The following is a 25,113-nucleotide window of genomic DNA, read 5'->3' as shown; positions in this document are numbered from 1 at the left end:
TAGTTCCCAAAAAAGAGGGAATTTTCAGACCAATTCTGGATTTAAAAATTCTAAACAAATTTCTCAGAGTTCCATCGTTCAAATGGAAACCATTCGAACAATTTTATCTACAATCCAGGAGGGTCAATTTATGACTACCGTGGATTTAAAGGATGCGTATCTACATATTCCTATCCACAAAGATCATCCAAGGATTTTCACAAAGGTGCTAGGGTCCCTTCTAGAGGTTCTAAGACCAAGGGGTATTGCAGTGGCACCTTATCTGGACGACATTCTAATCCAAACGTCGTCTCTTTCCAAAGCAAAGGCTCATACAGACATTGTTCTAGCCTTTCTCATATCTCACGGGTGGAAGGTGAACGTAGAAAAGAGTTCCCTGTCTCCGTCGACAAGAGTTCCCTTCTTGGGAACGATAATAGATTCTTTAAAAATGAAGATCTTCCTGACAAAAGTCAGAAAGTCAAAGCTTCTAAAGCTTGTCAAGTTCTTCACTCTATTCTGCAGCCTTCCATAGCTCAGTGCATGGTAGTAGTAGGGTTGATGGTTGCAGCAATGGACATAGTTCCTTTTGGTCAAATTCATCTAAGACCATTACAACTGTGCATGCTCAAGCAGTGGAATGGGGACTATACAGACTTGTCTCCAAAGATTCAAGTAGACCAGATGACCAGAGACTCACTCCGTTGGTGGTTGTCACAGGATCACCTGTCTCAGGGAATGAGTTTCCGCAGACCAGAGTGGGTCATTGTCACGACCGACGCCAGTCTATTAGGCTGGGGCGCGGTCTGGGATTCCCTGAAAGCTCAGGGTCTATGGTCTCGGGAAGAGTCTCTTCTCCCGATAAACATCCTGGAACTGAGAGCGATATTCAATGCTCTCCGGGCTTGGCCTCAACTAGCGAAGGCCGGATTCATAAGATTCCAGTCAGACAACATGACGACTGTAGCTTACATCAACCATCAGGGAGGAACAAAGAGTTCCTTGGCGATGAGAGAGGTATCCAAGATCATCAAATGGGCGGAGGATCACTCCTGCCATCTATCTGCAATTCACATCCCAGGAGTAGACAACTGGGAGGCGGATTATCTGAGTCGTCAGACTTTCCATCCGGGGGAGTGGGAACTCCACCCGGAGGTTTTTGCCAAGTTGACTCAATTATGGGACATTCCAGACATGGATCTGATGGCGTTTCGTCAGAACTTCAAGGTTCCTTGCTACGGGTCCAGATCCAGGGATCCCAAGGCGACTCTAGTGGATGCATTAGTGACGCCTTGGTCGTTCAACCTAGCTTATGCATTTCCACAGTTCCCTCTCCTTCCCAGGCTTGTAGCCAGGATCAAACAGGAGAAGGCCTCAGTGATTCTGATAGCTCCTGCGTGGCCACGCAGGACTTGGTATGCAGACCTGGTGAATATGTCATCGGCTCCACCATGGAAGCTACCTTTGAGACAGGATCTTCTAGTGCAAGGTCCATTCGAACATCCAAATCTAGTTTCTCTCCAGCTGACTGCTTGGAAATTGAACGCTTGATTTTATCCAAGCGCGGGTTTTCAGATTCAGTGATAGATACTCTGGTCCAAGCCAGAAAACCTGTGACTAGAAGGATTTACCATAAAATATGGAAAGGATATATCTGTTGGTGTGAATCCAAGGGATTCTCATGGATTAATATTCCCAGGATCCTCTCCTTTCTAACAAGAAGGTTTGGATAAGGGATTGTCAGCGAGTTCTCTAAAAGGACAGAGATCTGCTTTATCTGTCTTGTTACACAGACGACTGGCAGCTGTGCCAGATGTACAAGCTTTTGTACAGGCTTTGGTCAGAATCAAACCTGTTTACAGACCTTTGACTCCTCCCTGGAGTCTAAATTTAGTTTTTTCAGTTCTTCAAGTGGTTCCATTTGAACCCTTACATTCCATAGATATCAAGTTACTATCTTGGAAAGTTCTGTTTTTGGTTGCTATTTCTTCTGCTAGAAGAGTTTCTGAACTATCTGCTTTGCAGTGTGATCCACCCTATCTGGTGTTCCATTCAGATAAGGTTGTTTTGCGTACCAAGCCTGGTTTTCTTCCAAAAGTTGTTTCCAACAAGAATATTAACCAGGAAATAGTTGTCCCTTCTTTGTGTCCGAATCCAGTTTCAAAGAAGGAACATTTGTTACACCATTTAGATGTAGTCCGTGCTTTAAAGTTCTATTTAGAAGCAACAAAGGATTTCAGACAAAACTTCTTTTTTGTTTGTCGTTTATTCTGGTAAGAGGAGAGGACAAAAAGCTACTGCTACCTCTGTTTCTTTCTGGCTGAAAAGCATTATCCGATTGGCTTATGAGACTGCCGGACGGCAGCCTCCTGAACGAATCACAGCTCACTCTACTAGGGCTGTGGCTTCCACATGGGCCTTCAAGAACGAGGCTTCTGTTTATCAGATATGTGAGGCAGCAACTTGGTCTTCTCTGCACACTTTTGCCAAATTCTACAAATTTGATACTTTTTGCTTCTTCGGAAGCTATTTTTGGGAGAAAGGTTTTGCAAGCCGTGGTGCCTTCTGTTTAGGTAACCTGATTTGCTCCCTCCCTTCATCCGTGTCCTAAAGCTTTGGTATTGGTTCCCACAAGTAATGGATGACGCCGTGGACCGGACACACCAATGTTGGAGAAAACAGAATTTATGCTTACCTGATAAATTACTTTCTCCAACGGTGTGTCCGGTCCACGGCCCGCCCTGGTTTTTTAATCAGGTTTGAAAAATTTCTCTCTCTATACACTACAGTCACCACGGCACCCTATAGTTTCTCCTTTTTTTCTCCTAACCGTCGGTCGAATGACTGGGGGGGCGGAGCCTGGGAGGGACTATATGGACAGCTCTTGCTGTGTGCTCTCCTTGCCTTTCCCTGTGGGGGAGGAGAATATCCCACAAGTAATGGATGACGCCGTGGACCGGACACACCGTTGGAGAAAGTAATTTATCAGGTAAGCATAAATTCTGTTATGAATAATCTAAACTGACACTACCTAAATAGGTTCTTTGGTGTCCTATTTAAACAGTGCTTCTGTTTATTTATCTGGTGGAATTTTATTGCATTGCAACATTTTAATTATAAAGTTTCTATATTAGTTTGTAACAATGTGCAAATAATTTGGTGGAAACTCACTGCACTGCAAACGTTCCAACTATAAAGTTACTATATTTGTTTGCAACATTGTGCAAAAATCTGCAAAGTACAGTATTTTCACATTTGCTGAATTGTCCATTGTGATCCTATTTTAGATTGGGAGACGTCCCTATTTTGTTAAGAATTTTAAAGTTTACTGTATATATTTCATATATTTCATAATCGCATTAAACTGGATAAAATATCTTTTTAATATATTTCGGTATATCCGTGCTTCTTTTAGCGCTGCTAAATCTCTTCTTTTCTGCACATCATTTAGTTTAGTTTGATGGTTAAACTACTTTAGCAGGATACCCACATAGTCCTTAAGCGCCCCTATCACCCACTACTCCACATTTATCGGACTTGGAAGTCTAACCAGTCCTTGAACAAGAGGTTCGGGACCCCTGGGTTCTAGAAGTAGTATCCCAGGGATACTGAATGGGGTTCAAATCTCACCCTCCAAGGGGTAGATTTCTCCTTTCAAGGCTATCTTCAAGGCCAGAGAAAGAAGCAGCCTTTTTGAAGTGTGTTCAGGATTTCTGCTCCAGGGGAACTTTAGGGGACCTATTCTGGACTTGAAAAGTCTCTACAGGTTCCTCAGGGTCCCTTCCTTCAGGATGGAGACTATCTGATCTATCCTTCTTTTGCTGGAAGAACAGTTCGGGTCTACAATCGACTGCAAGGATGCATACCTTCATGTTCCAATCCACAAGGATCATTTTCAGTTTCTGACGTTTGCTTTCCTAGACCAACATTTCCAGTTTATAGCATTGTCATTTGGCTTAGGAACTACTCCCAGATATTCAGTGTCTCAAATTCTTCATTGGGAAGAATCTCTCATCTGCATTCTTTCCGTGGTTCTCATCCCGGGGGTGGACATCTGGGAAGCAGATATCCTCAGCAGTCAATCCTCCAACCTGGGGGAGTGGGCTGTCCACCCCGCTGTGTTTCAGGGATAACTCTCAGTTGGGGAGTTCCGGAAATATATCTTATGGCTTCTCGTCTCTATGCCGATCTACCGAGGGTACGAGTCGGGATTGAGGGATCCTTATGCAAATTAGTAACCATGTTGGCGTTTCCATGGAGGTTCAATCTCATATGCTTTTTTCCTCCATTGGCTCTTCTCCCTCGAGTAGTGGCTCGCATCAAGTAGGAGCATGCTCCGGTGTTCTAATCTCGAAGGACATGGTATACAGTTCTAATAGAATGTCCTCCTCCCCTCCTTGGAGGTTATCTTATTGAGCGGACCTTCTGATAAAGGTCCATTCCTACATCAAAATCTAGAGTCTCTGAGACTGACTGTGTGGAAATTGTATCTTCCCTTCAGTCTCGCCATGGCTCCAAGAGTGTTGTAACAAAGTATTGAGAGCCGTGATGATGGTAGTTCTGTTGCTAGGCATTGCTGTAGAGCTATCTCTGGATATGATCCTGATGCAAGCAAGCAAGTTCCTTACAGGAAGCCCTGAAGCAAACCGAGGCGTTATTCCATCTACTTGACACCCGTGGGTGGTGCATAAATATTACTTCTCAGACTCATGTCCATTCTGGGATTCATATTAGACTCTATTTCTATTAGATTATATTTTAAAGTAGAGTTCAGACAGCAACAGATGTGTGCTTGCTTACAGTTACCCTTCCTACTGTAGTTTATTGCATGGAAGTGATAGGGCGGATGGTTGCCACCTTGGATGGGGTTCATTTTGACAGATTTCACTTAAGACCTCTTCATCTGTCACTGCTTTGTAAGTGTAACCAGAATCAAGGGTACCTGTCTCAACAGATCTCTCTAGATCAGGAAACTGTCAGTCTCTCTATCTCAGTGGCATTTTCACCAGTGGTTAATACGGGGAGCTTCATTCAGAAGGCCTCATGGACTGTGCGGCCAGTCTCCTGGGCTGGGGAAGTGTCTAGGAGTTGCAGGGAGTGCAGTCTCCTTGGAAGGCGAGGTTATGCATCAATATTCTGGAACTCTGTGCAATATTCAAGGTTCCTCAGATTTGGCCCATTCAGCCTAGATTTCAATCAGACAATGTCACAGCAGTAGCTTACAAATACCATCAAGGGGGGTAACTTGCAGTTCCTTGGTGATGAATGACGTGTTATGCATTTTCAGATGAGCAGAAGACAATTGGTCTCATACGTAAGCCATCTATATTCTGGGAATCGACAATTGTGAGGCGGATTTTCTGAGTCCGAAGCACCTGAAGAATGTCTCTAAAGAGGTGTTTGATCAAATTGGGACTCGCTGGGTTTACCCAGAGACAGATCTCATGGCTTTGTGCTTTAACTCCATGTTGTCCTGCTATTGTGCCAGAGCACAGGATCCTCAGGTGAAACCAGAGTATACCTTAGTAGTTCCGTTTTAATTCAAGCTGATATATACAGTATATTCTGCCCGTCTGTGATGTTATCCAGGGTGATAGCCAAAATCATTAGTCAAGTCAAAGCAGTCAGAGCATCCTTGATTCTGATTACACCTCCTTGGCTTTGAAAAACTTGGTATACAGACTTAATTCAGATGTACTCTTCCCAACATGGTGCCTTCCTCTCAGACAGGAACTGTTGTTACAGGGTCCTTTTCTTTCTTCAGGACCTGCAAACTCTAGCTTGGATATTGAATAACTACCCAACAGAGGGTTCTATGACAGTGTTATTGAGACCTTAATTCAGGCCCACAGGCCTGTAACTATGTAGGTGCATGTTTCAGAAGGTGTGGAATGCATATTTCACATGATGGAATGAATAGCCGACATGTGGTGATCTTGTGGACTCTCACCATCTTGAAGGAAATTAATTTATCAGGTAAGTATAACTTTTTTATTTTATTTTTTTCAAATGCTTAGGACTTTTGTATGGCCAGACAAATGTGTAATGTAGTTTAGCTTGTGCTGGCAGTATCTACACCACCTGAGGGTCTTTAATCAAGGCTATAGCAAAACTTGCTGCAGCAACCTTAATGACATTTGACATTGAGAGAGATCCCAGCAGTTTCAGAAAAATAAAACCTAAGTCATTTTTATTGTGGCAAAATGATTTTATCCTGGCATGCGCTGAGGGGTTTTCAGTAGAATATCTACATAGATTTGATTTTGAATGGTATGACTATCCTCATTTCATTACACCAGGCAGGAGCTTGCAGTATTTTTTTTCCTTTTCTTTAACTTATTACAAAGCTCCTACTTTAAATAAGGGAGCACGGAAGTCTGAAAATGACTTTTTTTGGAATGCATTTAGTATCAGTCAAGATGTTAAATACATTGCATACATATATGGAAGACAGAAAAGCACGTTACGCTATATGTAGTAGTCAGTATAGCTGTGTGAGTGCTGTATAATGAGGCCAAGGACAATACGCTGGGCTTTATACATATATGGAAGACAGAAAAGCACGTTAAGCTATATGTAGTAGTCAGTATAGCTGTGTGAGTGCTGTATAATGAGGCCAAGGACAATACGCTGGGCTTTATACATATATGGAAGACAGAAAAGCACGTTACGCTATATGTAGTAGTCAGTATAGCTGTGTGAGTGCTGTATAATGAGGCCAAGGACAATACGCTGGGCTTTATACATATATGGAAGACAGAAAAGCACGTTACGCTATATGTAGTAGTCAGTATAGCTGTGTGACGCTGTATAATGAGGCCAAGGACAATACGCTGGGCTTTATACATATATGGAAGACAGAAAAGCACGTTACGCTATATGTAGTAGTCAGTATAGCTGTGTATAATGAGGCCAAGGACAATACGCTGTGCTTTATACATCTGTAGTTGGCCGTGACTGCGTATTAAGGCAGCACAAGCAAGCACAACAGATGTGCACGTGACAGACATTGGAAGTTATTATAAATGGACAGTTAAGGTATATTTATATATGCATAATGTACATCAGCACTGCATAACCTCTGCATACAAATACATTGTTTTCATTGCTTTACAGAACATAGTGCACCAAGAGCAGCAGTTTTACCCCATGCTTGTGTTTATAACTGACTCTGTCTTTAGATTACAGTAGATGTCAGGATTCAGCAGTAGACCGTTCTATATCCTCCGTTTAGTCTGAGTGCCCAGTACAGTGGGATGTATTGGGGTTTCTGGGATTAGAGGGTCTTTAGTGTTTGCCGAATGGGATGAAGAAGGACTATTAGCAGCTGCAAGGTGATTTTGAGAGGAGAACATACACTTCATTTGTTACAGGGCAACTATATCCGTATTGTGAGTGTCCTGCCCAATAGAATCTGTTAATGATGTTGGCACGGAGAGTACACTGTTTTAATGTAGCTGCTGTTGCAGTGTGATCTCACCAGCTGATTCCCTCGCTTCCCTGTTTCTTTTTTTTGAGTTTCTTGTCTCATGTTTCACAGATAACCTTAATAGCAGGAGCTGGTAAACCTGATGAGCACATGGCGGAAGCACAGGATCTGGGCCGGGTACAGCGGCGGTCAGCAAAAGTGGCCAGTTTCCACCTTCAGGCGATTGCTTGTGAGGAGCTGATCAAAGAGTGGCCCAAGAAAAAAGTTCTGCAGGATCTGGTACCAGATGACAGAAAGGCACGTAAATGCTCCTCAGTAGTGAGCCCCAGTTATTAATGTAGTATAATCGCTTGTAAATACAAATGAACAACTTGCTAGTGAATGGGCCGTGCAGCTGGGCAACTGTGACAGTGATTTCACTAAACGGGAAGAAGTGATGTTCAGCTGTTATGGGATTTACACATTTGCTTGTTTGATTTCCTTCACTTCAAGATCCAGTTGCACCAAGTCAGACCGTTCTCTCAGACCATTTCTACTCGGTAAACACCATGTATGTTGCATAAAGCTTTTGATTTGTGTTTTTAGGATGATGGTTTCCAACAGCAACAGAGGTAAAGGTACAAAACCCTTTATCCGAACTGCCTGGGGCTGGAAAATGGTTTGGATTTCAGAATAGTTTAAATTTCAAAATAATAATTGTAATTTGTATCTGTAAAATTAAAAGGCTTGGAGAGAGGCTAAGTGTACACAACAATATATTATGTTATTTCCAGTATATTTACATATTCTAATACAGCTTATACTTGCAACCTAAAGGTAGTTTTATATCATGTTTATACACAGCACCCTCAGACAGTACAGTAATCAGACAGTAATATTTATATGTTATATAATACAGCTTATACATGTAACCTAAAGGTAGTTTTATATCATGTTTATACACAGCACCCTCAGACAGACAGTACAGTAATCAGACAGTAATATTTATATGTTATAAAACTACCTTTAGGTTACATGTATAAGCTGTATTATATAACATATAAATATTACTGTCTGATTACTGTACTGTCTGTCTGAGGGTGCTGTGTATAAACATGATATAAAACTACCTTTAGGTTACATGTATAAGCTGTATTATATAACATATAAATATTACTGTCTGATTACTGTACTGTCTGAGGGTGCTGTGTATAAACATGATATAAAACTACCTTTAGGTTACATGTATAAGCTGTATTATATAACATATAAATATTACCTGTCTGATTACAGTACTGTCTGTCTGAGGGTGCTGTGTATGAACATGATATAAAACTACCTTTAGGTTACATGTATAAGCTGTATTATATAACATATAAATATTACCTGTCTGATTACAGTACTGTACTGTCTGTCTGAGGGTGCTGTGTATAAACATGATATAAAACTACCTTTAGGTTACATGTATAAGCTGTATTATATAACATATAAATATTACTGTCTGATTACAGCATTGTCTGTCTGAGGGTGCTGTGTATAAACATGATATAAAACTACCTTTAGGTTACATGTATAAGCTGTATTATATATCATGTTTATACACAGCACCCTCAGACAGACAGTACAGTAATCAGACAGGTAATATTTATATGTTATATAATACAGCTTATACATGTAACCTAAAGGTAGTTTTATATCATGTTCATACACAGCACCCTCAGACAGACAGTACTGTAATCAGACAGTAATATTTATATGTTATATAATACAGCTTATACATGTAACCTAAAGGTAGTTTTATATCATGTTTATACACAGCACCCTCAGACAGTACAGTAATCAGACAGTAATATTTATGTTATATAATACAGCTTATACATGTAACCTAAAGGTAGTTTTATATCATGTTTATACACAGCACCCTCAGACAGACAGTACAGTAATCAGACAGTAATATTTATATGTTATATAATACAGCTTATACATGTAACCTAAAGGTAGTTTTATATCATGTTCATACACAGCACCCTCAGACAGACAGTACTGTAATCAGACAGGTAATATTTATATGTTATATAATACAGCTTATACATGTAACCTAAAGGTAGTTTTATATCATGTTTATACACAGCACCCTCAGATAGTACAGTACTGTAATCAGACAGTAATATTTATATGTTATATAATACAGCTTATACATGTAACCTAAAGGTAGTTTTATATCATGTTCATACACAGCACCCTCAGACAGACAGACAGTAATCAGACAGTAATATTTATATGTTATATAATACAGCTTATACATGTAACCTAAAGGTAGTTTTATATCATGTTTATACACAGCACCCTCAGACAGTACAGTAATCAGACAGTAATATTTATATGTTATATAATACAGCTTATACATGTAACCTAAAGGTAGTTTTATATCAGTTTATGCACAGCACCCTCAGACAGACAGTACAGTAATCAGACGGTAATATGTATATGTTATATAATACAGCTTATACATGTAACCTAAAGGTAGTTTTATATCATGTTTATACACAGCACCCTCAGACAGACAGTACAGTAGTGTAATCAGACAGGTAATATTTATATGTTATATAATACAGCTTATACATGTAACCTAAAGGTAGTTTCTCCAACATAGGTGTGTCCGGTCCACGGCGTCATCCTTACTTGTGGGATATTCTCTTCCCCAACAGGAAATGGCAAAGAGCCCAGCAAAGCTGGTCACATGATCCCTCCTAGGCTCCGCCTTCCCCAGTCATTCTCTTTGCCGTTGTACAGGCAACATCTCCACGGAGATGGCTTAGAGTTTTTTGGTGTTTAACTGTAGTTTTTATTATTCAATCAAGAGTTTGTTATTTTAAAATTGTGCTGGTATGTACTATTTACTCTGAAACAGAAAAGAGATGAAGATTTCTGTTTGTAAGAGGAAAATGATTTTAGCAACCGTTACTAAAATCGATGGCTGTTTCCACACAGGACTGTTGAGAGGAATTAACTTCAGTTGGGGGAAACAGTGAGCAGACTTTTGCTGCTTGAGGTATGACACATTTCTAACAAGACGATGTAATGCTGGAAGCTGTCATTTTCCCTATGGGATCCGGTAAGCCATTTTTATTACATAAAGAAAAAAAGGGCTTCACAAGGGCTTTAAGACTGTAGACATTTTCTGGGCTAAAACGATTTATATATAAGCATATTTTATACTTCATAGCCTTGAGGAATTATTTTAATCTTGGGAATTATGTAAAATAACCGGCAGGCACTGTATTGGACACCTTATTCTCTAGGGGCTTTCCCTAATCATAGGCAGAGTCTCATTTTCGCGCCTCTATTGCGCACTTGTTTTTGGGAAGCATGACATGCAGATGCATGTGTGAGGAGCTCTGATACATAGAAAAGACTTTCTGAAGGCGTCATTTGGTATCGTATTCCCCTTTGGGCTTGGTTGGGTCTCAGCAAAGCAGATACCAGGGACTGTAAATGGGTTAAATATAAAAACGGCTCCGGTTCCGTTATTTTAAGGGTTAAAGCTTCCAAATTTGGTGTGCAATACTTTTAAGGCTTTAAGACACTGTGGTGAAATTTTGGTGAATTTTGAACAATTCCTTCATACTTTTTCACATTTGCAGTAATAAAGTGTGTTCAGTTTAAAATTTAAAGTGACAGTAACGGTTTTATTTTAAAACGTTTTTTGTACTTTGTTATCAAGTTTATGCCTGTTTAACATGTCTGAACTACCAGATAGACTGTGTTCTGTATGTGGGGAAGCCAAACTTCCTTCTCATTTAAATAGATGTGATTTATGTGACACAAAATTTAGAGAAAATGATGCCCAAGATGATTCCTCAAGTGAGGGGAGTAAGCATGGTACTGCATCATCCCCTCCTTCGTCTACACCAGTCTTGCCCACACAGGAGGCCCCTAGTACATCTAGTGCGCCAATACTCCTTACTATGCAACAATTAACGGCTGTAATGGATAATTCTATCAAAAACATTTTAGCCAAAATGCCCACTTATCAGCGAAAGCGCGACTGCTCTGTTTTAGAAAATACTGAAGAGCATGAGGACGCTGATGATATTGGTTCTGAAGTGCCCCTACACCAGTCTGAGGGGGCCAGGGAGGTTTTGTCTGAGGGAGAAATTTCAGATTCAGGGAAAATTTCTCAACAAGCTGAACCTGATGTGATTACATTTAAATTTAAATTGGAACATCTCCGCGCTCTGCTTAAGGAGGTGTTATCTACTCTGGATGATTGTGAGAATTTGGTAATTCCAGAGAAATTATGTAAAATGGACAAGTTCCTAGAGGTCCCGGGGCCCCCCGAAGCTTTTCCTATACCCAAGCGGGTGGCGGACATTGTAAATAAAGAATGGGAAAGGCCCGGTATACCTTTCGTCCCTCCCCCCATATTTAAGAAATTGTTTCCTATGGTCGACCCCAGAAAGGACTTATGGCAGACAGTTCCCAAGGTCGAGGGGGCGGTTTCTACTCTAAACAAACGCACCACTATACCCATAGAAGATAGTTGTGCTTTCAAAGATCCTATGGATAAAAAATTAGAGGGTTTGCTTAAAAAGATGTTTGTTCAGCAAGGTTACCTTCTACAACCAATTTCATGCATTGTTCCTGTCACTACAGCAGCGTGTTTCTGGTTCGATGAACTAGAAAAGGCGCTCAATAAAGATTCTTCTTATGAGGAGATTATGGACAGAATTCATGCTCTCAAATTGGCTAATTCTTTCACCCTAGACGCCACTTTGCAATTGGCTAGGTTAGCGGCGAAAAATTCTGGTTTTGCTATTGTGGCGCGCAGAGCGCTTTGGCTAAAATCTTGGTCAGCGGATGCGTCTTCCAAGAACAAATTGCTTAACATTCCTTTCAAGGGGAAAACGCTGTTTGGCCCTGACTTGAAAGAGATTATTTCTGATATCACTGGGGGCAAGGGCCACGCCCTTCCTCAGGATAGGTCTTTCAAGGCCAAAAATAAACCTAATTTTCGTCCCTTTCGCAGAAACAGACCAGCCCCAAGTGCTACGTCCTCTAAGCAAGAGGGTAATACTTCTCAAGCCAAGCCAGCCTGGAGGCCAATGCAAGGCTGGAACAAAGGTAAGCAGGCCAAGAAACCTGCCACTGCTACCAAGACAGCATGAGATGTTGGCCCCCGATCCGGGACCGGATCTGGTGGGGGGCAGACTCTCTCTCTTCGCTCAGGCTTGGGCAAGAGATGTTCTAGATCCTTGGGCGCTAGAAATAGTCTCCCAAGGTTATCTTCTGGAATTCAAGGGGCTTCCCCCAAGGGGGAGGTTCCACAGGTCTCAATTGTCTTCAGACCACATAAAAAGACAGGCATTCTTACATTGTGTAGAAGACCTGTTAAAAATGGGAGTGATTCATCCTGTTCCATTAGGAGAACTAGGGATGGGGTTCTACTCCAATCTGTTCGTAGTTCCCAAAAAAGAGGGAACGTTCAGACCAATCTTAGATCTCAAGATCCTAAACAAGTTTCTCAAGGTTCCATCGTTCAAAATGGAAACCATTCGAACAATTCTTCCTTCCATCCAGGAAGGCCAATTCATGACCACGGTGGATTTAAAGGATGCGTATCTACATATTCCTATCCACAAGGAACATCATCGGTTCCTAAGGTTTGCATTTCTGGACAAGCATTACCAGTTTGTGGCACTCCCGTTCGGATTAGCCACTGCTCCAAGAATTTTCACAAAGGTACTAGGGTCCCTTCTAGCGGTGCTAAGACCAAGGGGCATTGCAGTAGTACCTTACTTGGACGACATACTGATTCAAGCGTCGTCCCTTCCACAAGCAAAGGCTCACACGGACATTGTCCTGGCCTTTCTCAGATCTCACGGGTGGAAAGTGAACGTAGAAAAAAGTTCTCTATCTCCGTCAACAAGGGTTCCCTTCTTGGGAACAATAATAGACTCCTTAGAAATGAGGATTTTTCTGACAGAGGCCAGAAAATCAAAACTTCTAAACTCTTGTCAAATACTTCATTCTGTTCCTCTTCCTTCCATAGCGCAGTGCATGGAAGTAATAGGTTTGATGGTAGCGGCAATGGACATAGTTCCTTTTGCGCGAATTCATCTAAGACCATTACAACTGTGCATGCTCAGTCAGTGGAATGGGGACTATACAGACTTGTCTCCGACGATACAAGTAGATCAGAGGACCAGAGATTCACTCAGTTGGTGGCTGTCCCTGGACAACCTGTCACAGGGGATGAGCTTCCGCAGACCAGAGTGGGTCATTGTCACGACCGACGCCAGTCTGGTGGGCTGGGGCGCGGTCTGGGGACCCCTGAAAGCGCAGGGTCTTTGGTCTCGGGAAGAATCTATTCTCCCGATAAATATTCTGGAACTGAGAGCGATATTCAATGCTCTCAAGGCTTGGCCTCAGCTAGCAAAGACCAAGTTCATACGGTTTCAATCAGACAACATGAAGACTGTTGCGTACATCAACCATCAGGGGGGAACAAGGAGTTCCCTGGCGATGGAAGAAGTGACCAAAATCATTCAATGGGCGGAGACTCACTCCTGCCACTTGTTTGCAATCCACATTCCAGGAGTGGAAAACTGGGAAGCGGATTTTCTGAGTCGTCAGACATTTCATCCGGGGGAGTGGGAACTCCATCCGGAAATCTTTGCCCAAGTCACTCAATTGTGGGGCATTCCAGACATGGATCTGATGGCCTCTCGTCAGAACTTCAAGGTTCCTTGCTACGGGTCCAGATCCAGGGATCCCAAGGCGACTCTAGTAGATGCACTAGTAGCACCTTGGATCTTCAAACTAGCTTATGTATTCCTGCCGTTTCCTCTCATCCCCAGGCTGGTAGCCAGGATCAATCAGGAGAGGGCATCGGTGATCTTGATAGCTCCTGCGTGGCCACGCAGGACTTGGTATGCAGACCTGGTGAATATGTCATCGGCTCCACCATGGAAGCTACCTTTGAGACGAGACCTTCTTGTTCAAGGTCCGTTCGAACATCCGAATCTGGTCTCACTCCAACTGACTGCTTGGAGATTGAACGCTTGATCTTATCAAAGCGAGGGTTCTCAGATTCTGTCATTGATACTCTTGTTCAGGCCAGAAAGCCTGTAACTAGAAAAATCTACCACAAAATATGGAAAAAATATATCTGTTGGTGTGAATCTAAAGGATTCCCTTGGGACAAGATAAAAATTCCTAAGATTCTATCCTTTCTTCAAGAAGGTTTGGAGAAAGGATTATCTGCAAGTTCTTTGAAAGGACAGATTTCTGCCTTGTCTGTGTTACTTCACAAAAAGCTGGCAGCTGTGCCAGATGTTCAAGCCTTTGTTCAGGCTCTGGTTAGAATCAAGCCTGTTTACAAACCTTTGACTCCTCCTTGGAGTCTCAATTTAGTTCTTTCAGTTCTTCAGGGGGTTCCGTTTGAACCCTTACATTCCGTTGATATTAAGTTATTATCTTGGAAAGTTTTGTTTTTGGTTGCAATTTCTTCTGCTAGAAGAGTTTCAGAATTATCTGCTCTGCAGTGTTCTCCTCCTTATCTGGTGTTCCATGCAGATAAGGTGGTTCTGCGTACTAAACCTGGTTTTCTTCCGAAAGTTGTTTCTAACAAAAACATTAACCAGGAGATAGTCGTGCCTTCTTTGTGTCCGAATCCAGTTTCAAAGAAGGAACGTTTGTTGCACAATTTGGATGTAGTTCGTGCCCTAAAATTCTATTTAGATGCTACAAAGGATTTTAGACAAACATCTTCCTTGTTTGTTGTTTATTCTGGTAAAAGGAGAGGTCAAAAAGCAACTTCTACCTCTCTCTCTTTTTGGATTAAAAGCATCATCAGATTGGCTTACGAGACTGCCGGACGGCAGCCTCCTGAAAGAATCACAGCTCATTCCACTAGGGCTGTGGCTTCCACATGGGCCTTCAAGAACGAGGCTTCTGTTGATCAGATATGTAAGGCAGCGACTTGGTCTTCACTGCACACTTTTACTAAATTTTACAAATTTGATACTTTTGCTTCTTCTGAGGCTATTTTTGGGAGAAAGGTTTTGCAAGCCGTGGTGCCTTCCATCTAGGTGACCTGATTTGCTCCCTCCCTTCATCCGTGTCCTAAAGCTTTGGTATTGGTTCCCACAAGTAAGGATGACGCCGTGGACCGGACACACCTATGTTGGAGAAAACAGAATTTATGTTTACCTGATAAATTACTTTCTCCAACGGTGTGTCCGGTCCACGGCCCGCCCTGGTTTTTTAATCAGGTCTGATAATTTATTTTCTTTAACTACAGTCACCACGGTATCATATGATTTCTCCTATGCAAATATTCCTCCTTTACGTCGGTCGAATGACTGGGGAAGGCGGAGCCTAGGAGGGATCATGTGACCAGCTTTGCTGGGCTCTTTGCCATTTCCTGTTGGGGAAGAGAATATCCCACAAGTAAGGATGACGCCGTGGACCGGACACACCGTTGGAGAAAGTAATTTATCAGGTAAACATAAATTCTGTTTTTATATCATGTTTATACACAGCACTCTCAGACAGACAGAACTGTAATCAGACAGGTAATATGTATATGTTATATAATACAGCTTATACATGTAACCTAAAGGTAGTTTTATATCATGTTTATACACAGCACCCGCAGACAGTACAGTACTGTAATCAGACAGGTAATATTTATATGTTATATAATACAGCTTATACATGTAACCTAAAGGTAGTTTTATATCATGTTTATACACAGCACTCTCAGACAGACAATGCTGTAATCAGACAGTAATATTTATGTTATATAATACAGCTTATACATGTAACCTAAAGGTAGTTTTATATCATGTTTATACACAGCACCCTCAGACAGACAGTACAGTACAGTAATCAGACAGTAATATTTATATGTTATATAATACAGCTTATACATGTAACCTAAAGATAGTTTTATATCATGTTTATACACAGCACCCTCAGATAGTACAGTACAGTAATCAGACAGTAATATTTATGTTATATAATACAGCTTATACATGTAACCTAAAGGTAGTTTTATATCATGTTTATACACAGCACCCTCAGACAGAGAGTACTGTAATCAGACAGGTAATATGTATATGTTATATAATACAGCTTATACATGTAACCTAAATGTAGTTTTATATCATGTTTATACACAGCACCCTCAGACAGACAGTACAGTAATCAGACAGGTAATATTTATATGTTATATAATACAGCTTATACATGTAACCTAAATGTAGTTTTATATCATGTTTATACACAGCACCCTCAGACAGACAGTACAGTAATCAGACAGGTAATATTTATATGTTATATAATACAGCTTATACATGTAACCTAAAGGTAGTTTTATATCATGTTTATACACAGCACCCTCAGACAGACAGTACTGTAATCAGACATGTAATATTTATATGTTATATAATACAGCTTATACATGTAACCTAAAGGTAGTTTTATATCATGTTTATACACAGCACCCTCAGACAGACAGTACTGTAATCAGACAGGTAATATTTATATGTTATATAATACAGCTTATACATGTAACCTAAAGGTAGTTTTATATCATGTTTATACACAACACCGATTTGGGGTTGACACTGAGCGCCTAGTGCTAGAGGGACCCTTGCTTTAATAAATTGACCCCTAGCGGTCAGAAAGGTAGATAATCAGAAAGAAAATTATTAAAGCGCCAATAGAACAAAGGCCGGGTCTAAGTCTAAAAATATGTTGTTTATTAATAGAATAAAATGTATAAGATACAATAAAATATATACCTAAAGTACAATAAAAAATATAATCATGGATCCAAGATTTTACAATAAGTGGCAACAATAAAAACAAATGTAACAAACCTTGACAAGATCAGTGCTTTAGACTGTCTAAGAATAGTATGTTGTGTTGGCAATATGTCTGCTAAGGGGTATACCCGTAGTAAGGGTGGCTGTCTGAGATGATTGACAGTGCTAAAAAGTGTCTCAAATTGACAGTGCTAATAGGTGTCTTCAAATGAATTATAGAAATGGTGCAAACAATGGTGCGAACAATGTTGATAAAAAACGTAGTGGATAAAAAACAGTGTGACAATCAGTTTAAAATCAATTGGTTTAAAATCAACAATATATAAATATGTGTGGTGTAATCAAACAATAAGTGGTTCTTGTGTACTCCAAAAGAAAGTTATAACATGATGGCAAAAATCCAAAAAATGATTGGAATAATGAAAAAATGAAAAAAGAAAGAAAAAATCCTGAAAACAGTGAACAGTTCAACAACAGTAAGGAATGTCAGAATTGGAAAAAAATGTACTTGTATGTCCCAAACAAATGCAGTAGTTTTTCTCCCAGTGTTACTTCCCAGTGTAATTTCTCCCAAGTGTGAGGTGCAGGTAGGACCTATCAGAGTATCACTTACCAGTCGACGCGTTTCGGTCATGCATTGACCTTTATCAAGACTGCGAGTCTTGATAAAGGTTAATGCATGACCGAAACGCGTCGACTGGTAAGTGATACTCTGATAGGTAGCTATTTTTGGAAAACGTCTGCACTATTATTATTCTTGTTTTTACAGAAAGGATCAATATGGCAGAACACTGAACTGACCGATTGGGTCTACACTTAGGAGTCCTACCTGCACCTCAAACTTGGGAGAAATTACACTGGGAAGTAACACTGGGAGAAAAACTACTGCATTTGTTTGGGACATACAAGTACATTTTTTTCCAATTCTGACATTCCTTACTGTTGTTGAACTGTTCACTGTTTTCAGGATTTTTTCTTTCTTTTTTCATTTTTTCATTATTCCAATCATTTTTTGGATTTTTGCCATCATGTTATAACTTTCTTTTGGAGAACACAAGAACCACTTATTGTTTGATTACACCACACATATTTATATATTGTTGATTTTAAACCAATTGATTTTAAACTGATTGTCACACTGTTTTTTATCCACTACGTTTTTTATCAACATTGTTCGCACCATTGTTTGCACCATTTCTTAAATTCATTTGAAGACACCTATTAGCACTGTCAATTTGATACACTTTTTAGCACTGTCAATCATCTCAGACAGCCACCCTTACTACGGGTATACCCCTTAGCAGACATATTGCCAACACAACATACTATTCTTAGACAGTCTAAAGCACTGATCTTGTCAAGGTTTGTTACATTTGTTTTTATTGTTGCCACTTATTGTAAAATCTTGGATCCATGATTATATTTTTTATTGTACTTTAGGTATATATTTTATTGTATCTTATACATTTTATTGTATTAATAAACGACATATTTTTAGACTTAGACCCGGCCTTTGTTCTATTGGCGCTTTAATAATTTTCTTTCTGTTTATACACAACACCCTCAGACAGACAGTACTGTAATCATACAGTAATATTTATATGTTATATAATACAGCTTATACATGTAACCTAAAGGTAGTTTTATATCATGTTTATACACAGCACCCTCAGACAGACAGTACAGTAATCAGACAGTAATATTTATATGTTATATAATACAGCTTATACGTGTAACCTAAATGTAGTTTTATATCATGTTTATACACAGCACCCTCAGACAGACAGTACAGTAATCAGACGGTAATATTTATATGTTATATAATACAGCTTATACATGTAACCTAAAGGTAGTTTTATATCAGTTTATACACAGCACCCTCAGACAGACAGTACAGTAATCAGACAGTAATATTTATATGTTATATAATACAGCTTATACATGTAACCTAAAGGTAGTTTTATATCATGTTCATACACAGCACCCTCAGACAGACAGTACAGTACTGTAATCAGACAGGTAATATTTATATGTTATATAATACAGCTTATTCATGTAACCTAAAGGTAGTTTTATATCATGTTTATACACAGCACCCTCAGACAGACAGTACTGTAATCAGACAGGTAATATTTATATGTTATATAATACAGCTTATATATGTAACCTAAAGGTAGTTTATATCATGTTTATACACAGCACCCTCAGACAGACTGTACAGTAATCAGACAGGTAATATTTATATGTTATATAATACAGCTTATACATGTAACCTAAAGGTAGTTTTATATCAGTTTATACACAGCACCCTCAGACAGACAGTACAGTAATCAGACGGTAATATTTATATGTTATATAATACAGCTTATACATGTAACCTAAAGGTAGTTTTATATCATGTTTATACACAGCACCCTCAGACAGACAGTACAGTAATCAGACAGGTAATATTTATATGTTATATAATACAGCTTATACATGTAACCTAAAGGTAGTTTTATATCATGTTTATACACAGCACTCTCAGACAGACAGTACTGTAATCAGACAGGTAATATTTATATGTTATATAATACAGCTTATACATGTAACCTAAAGGTAGTTTTATATCATGTTTATACACAGCACCCTCAGACAGACAGTACTGTAATCAGACAGGTAATATTTATATGTTATATAATACAGCTTATACATGTAACCTAAAGGTAGTTTTATATCATGTTTATACACAGCACCCTCAGATAGTACAGTACTGTAATCAGACAGTAATATTTATATGTTATATAATACAGCTTATACATGTAACCTAAAGGTAGTTTTATATCATGTTTATACACAGCACCCTCAGACAGACAGTACTGTAATCAGACAGTAATATTTATATGTTATATAATACAGCTTATACATGTAACCTAAAGGTAGTTTTATATCATGTTTATACACAGCACCCACAGACAGACAGTACAGTAATCAGACAGTAATATTTATATGTTATATAATACAGCTTATACATGTAACCTAAAGGTAGTTTTATATCATGTTTATACACAGCACCCATAGACAGACAGTACTGTAATCAGACAGTAATATTTATATGTTATATAATACAGCTTATACATGTAACCTAAAGGTAGTTTTATATCATGTTTATACACAGCACCCTCAGACAGACAGTACAGTAATCAGACAGGTAATATTTATATGTTATATAATACAGCTTATACATGTAACCTAAAGGTAGTTTTATATCATGTTTATACACAGCACCCTCAGACAGACAGTACTGTAATCAGACAGGTAATATTTATATGTTATATAATACAGCTTATACATGTAACCTAAAGGTAGTTTTATATCATGTTTATACACAGCACCCTCAGACAGACAGTACTGTAATCAGACAGTAATATTTATATGTTATATAATACAGCTTATACATGTAACCTAAAGGTAGTTTTATATCATGTTTATACACAGCACTCTCAGTCAGACAGTACAGTAATCAGACAGGTAATATTTATATGTTATATAATACAGCTTATACATGTAACCTAAAGGTAGTTTTATATCATGTTTATACACAGCACCCTCAGACAGACAGTACTGTAATCAGACAGGTAATATGTATATGTTATATAATACAGCTTATACATGTAACCTAAATGTAGTTTTATATCATGTTTATACACAGCACCCTCAGACAGACAGTACTGTAATCAGACAGGTAATATTTATATGTTATATAATACAGCTTATACATGTAACCTAAAGGTAGTTTTATATCATGTTTATACACAGCACCCTCAGACAGACAGTACTGTAATCAGACAGTAATATTTATATGTTATATAATACAGCTTATACATGTAACCTAAAGGTAGTTTTATATCATGTTTATACACAGCACTCTCAGTCAGACAGTACAGTAATCAGACAGGTAATATTTATATGTTATATAATACAGCTTATACATGTAACCTAAAGGTAGTTTTATATCATGTTTATACACAGCACCCTCAGACAGACAGTACTGTAATCAGACAGGTAATATGTATATGTTATATAATACAGCTTATACATGTAACCTAAATGTAGTTTTATATCATGTTTATACACAGCACCCTCAGACAGACAGTACAGTAATCAGACAGGTAATATTTATATGTTATATAATACAGCTTATACATGTAACCTAAAGGTAGTTTTATATCATGTTTATACACAGCACCCTCAGACAGACAGTACTGTAATCAGACATGTAATATTTATATGTTATATAATACAGCTTATACATGTAACCTAAAGGTAGTTTTATATCATGTTTATACACAGCACCCTCAGACAGACAGTACTGTAATCAGACAGGTAATATTTATATGTTATATAATACAGCTTATACATGTAACCTAAAGGTAGTTTTATATCATGTTTATACACAACACCGATTTGGGGTTGACACTGAGCGCCTAGTGCTAGAGGGACCCTTGCTTTAATAAATTGACCCCTAGCGGTCAGAAAGGTAGATAATCAGAAAGAAAATTATTAAAGCGCCAATAGAACAAAGGCCGGGTCTAAGTCTAAAAATATGTTGTTTATTAATAGAATAAAATGTATAAGATACAATAAAATATATACCTAAAGTACAATAAAAAATATAATCATGGATCCAAGATTTTACAATAAGTGGCAACAATAAAAACAAATGTAACAAACCTTGACAAGATCAGTGCTTTAGACTGTCTAAGAATAGTATGTTGTGTTGGCAATATGTCTGCTAAGGGGTATACCCGTAGTAAGGGTGGCTGTCTGAGATGATTGACAGTGCTAAAAAGTGTCTCAAATTGACAGTGCTAATAGGTGTCTTCAAATGAATTATAGAAATGGTGCAAACAATGGTGCGAACAATGTTGATAAAAAACGTAGTGGATAAAAAACAGTGTGACAATCAGTTTAAAATCAATTGGTTTAAAATCAACAATATATAAATATGTGTGGTGTAATCAAACAATAAGTGGTTCTTGTGTACTCCAAAAGAAAGTTATAACATGATGGCAAAAATCCAAAAAATGATTGGAATAATGAAAAAATGAAAAAAGAAAGAAAAAATCCTGAAAACAGTGAACAGTTCAACAACAGTAAGGAATGTCAGAATTGGAAAAAAATGTACTTGTATGTCCCAAACAAATGCAGTAGTTTTTCTCCCAGTGTTACTTCCCAGTGTAATTTCTCCCAAGTGTGAGGTGCAGGTAGGACCTATCAGAGTATCACTTACCAGTCGACGCGTTTCGGTCATGCATTAACCTTTATCAAGACTCGCAGTCTTGATAAAGGTCAATGCATGACCGAAACGCGTCGACTGGTAAGTGATACTCTGATAGGTAGCTATTTTTGGAAAACGTCTGCACTATTATTATTCTTGTTTTTACAGAAAGGATCAATATGGCAGAACACTGAACTGACCGATTGGGTCTACACTTAGGAGTCCTACCTGCACCTCAAACTTGGGAGAAATTACACTGGGAAGTAACACTGGGAGAAAAACTACTGCATTTGTTTGGGACATACAAGTACATTTTTTTCCAATTCTGACATTCCTTACTGTTGTTGAACTGTTCACTGTTTTCAGGATTTTTTCTTTCTTTTTTCATTTTTTCATTATTCCAATCATTTTTTGGATTTTTGCCATCATGTTATAACTTTCTTTTGGAGAACACAAGAACCACTTATTGTTTGATTACACCACACATATTTATATATTGTTGATTTTAAACCAATTGATTTTAAACTGATTGTCACACTGTTTTTTATCCACTACGTTTTTTATCAACATTGTTCGCACCATTGTTTGCACCATTTCTTAAATTCATTTGAAGACACCTATTAGCACTGTCAATTTGAGACACTTTTTAGCACTGTCAATCATCTCAGACAGCCACCCTTACTACGGGTATACCCCTTAGCAGACATATTGCCAACACAACATACTATTCTTAGACAGTCTAAAGCACTGATCTTGTCAAGGTTTGTTACATTTGTTTTTATTGGATCCATGATTATATTTTTTATTGTACTTTAGGTATATATTTTATTGTATCTTATACATTTTATTGTATTAATAAACGACATATTTTTAGACTTAGACCCGGCCTTTGTTCTATTGGCGCTTTAATAATTTTCTTTCTGTTTATACACAACACCCTCAGACAGACAGTACTGTAATCAGACAGTAATATTTATATGTTATATAATACAGCTTATACATGTAACCTAAAGGTAGTTTTATATCATGTTTATACACAGCACCCTCAGACAGACAGTACAGTAATCAGACAGTAATATTTATATGTTATATAATACAGCTTATACGTGTAACCTAAATGTAGTTTTATATCATGTTTATACACAGCACCCTCAGACAGACAGTACAGTAATCAGACGGTAATATTTATATGTTATATAATACAGCTTATACATGTAACCTAAAGGTAGTTTTATATCAGTTTATACACAGCACCCTCAGACAGACAGTACAGTAATCAGACAGTAATATTTATATGTTATATAATACAGCTTATACATGTAACCTAAAGGTAGTTTTATATCATGTTCATACACAGCACCCTCAGACAGACAGTACAGTACTGTAATCAGACAGGTAATATTTATATGTTATATAATACAGCTTATTCATGTAACCTAAAGGTAGTTTTATATCATGTTTATACACAGCACCCTCAGACAGACAGTACTGTAATCAGACAGGTAATATTTATATGTTATATAATACAGCTTATATATGTAACCTAAAGGTAGTTTATATCATGTTTATACACAGCACCCTCAGACAGACAGTACAGTAATCAGACAGGTAATATTTATATGTTATATAATACAGCTTATACATGTAACCTAAAGGTAGTTTTATATCAGTTTATACACAGCACCCTCAGACAGACAGTACAGTAATCAGACGGTAATATTTATATGTTATATAATACAGCTTATACATGTAACCTAAAGGTAGTTTTATATCATGTTTATACACAGCACCCTCAGACAGACAGTACAGTAATCAGACAGGTAATATTTATATGTTATATAATACAGCTTATACATGTAACCTAAAGGTAGTTTTATATCATGTTTATACACAGCACTCTCAGACAGACAGTACTGTAATCAGACAGGTAATATTTATATGTTATATAATACAGCTTATACATGTAACCTAAAGGTAGTTTTATATCATGTTTATACACAGCACCCTCAGACAGACAGTACTGTAATCAGACAGGTAATATTTATATGTTATATAATACAGCTTATACATGTAACCTAAAGGTAGTTTTATATCATGTTTATACACAGCACCCTCAGATAGTACAGTACTGTAATCAGACAGTAATATTTATATGTTATATAATACAGCTTATACATGTAACCTAAAGGTAGTTTTATATCATGTTTATACACAGCACCCTCAGACAGACAGTACTGTAATCAGACAGTAATATTTATATGTTATATAATACAGCTTATACATGTAACCTAAAGGTAGTTTTATATCATGTTTATACACAGCACCCACAGACAGACAGTACAGTAATCAGACAGTAATATTTATATGTTATATAATACAGCTTATACATGTAACCTAAAGGTAGTTTTATATCATGTTTATACACAGCACCCATAGACAGACAGTACTGTAATCAGACAGTAATATTTATATGTTATATAATACAGCTTATACATGTAACCTAAAGGTAGTTTTATATCATGTTTATACACAGCACCCTCAGACAGACAGTACAGTAATCAGACAGGTAATATTTATATGTTATATAATACAGCTTATACATGTAACCTAAAGGTAGCTTTATATCATGT

The 25,113-nt window shown here is 38.2% G+C and overlaps 1 protein-coding gene across 1 annotated transcript in view; it reads left to right on the top strand.

Moving 5' to 3' along the window:
- Positions 1–25,113, top strand: part of ZNF512 (zinc finger protein 512) — a 139,794-nt gene that overhangs the window by 66,572 nt on the left and 48,109 nt on the right. The window contains exon 7 of the mRNA XM_053710981.1: positions 7,520–7,705. Coding sequence (XP_053566956.1) covers positions 7,520–7,705 — 186 coding nt within the window. The remainder of the gene's footprint in view (positions 1–7,519; positions 7,706–25,113) is intronic.

The sequence above is a fragment of the Bombina bombina genome, chromosome 4 (assembly GCF_027579735.1).
Source record: "Bombina bombina isolate aBomBom1 chromosome 4, aBomBom1.pri, whole genome shotgun sequence".
NCBI classification, from domain to species: Eukaryota; Metazoa; Chordata; class Amphibia; order Anura; family Bombinatoridae; genus Bombina; species Bombina bombina.
Note: the sequence above shows the minus strand (reverse complement) of the source record. Positions and strands in the feature narration are given on the sequence as shown.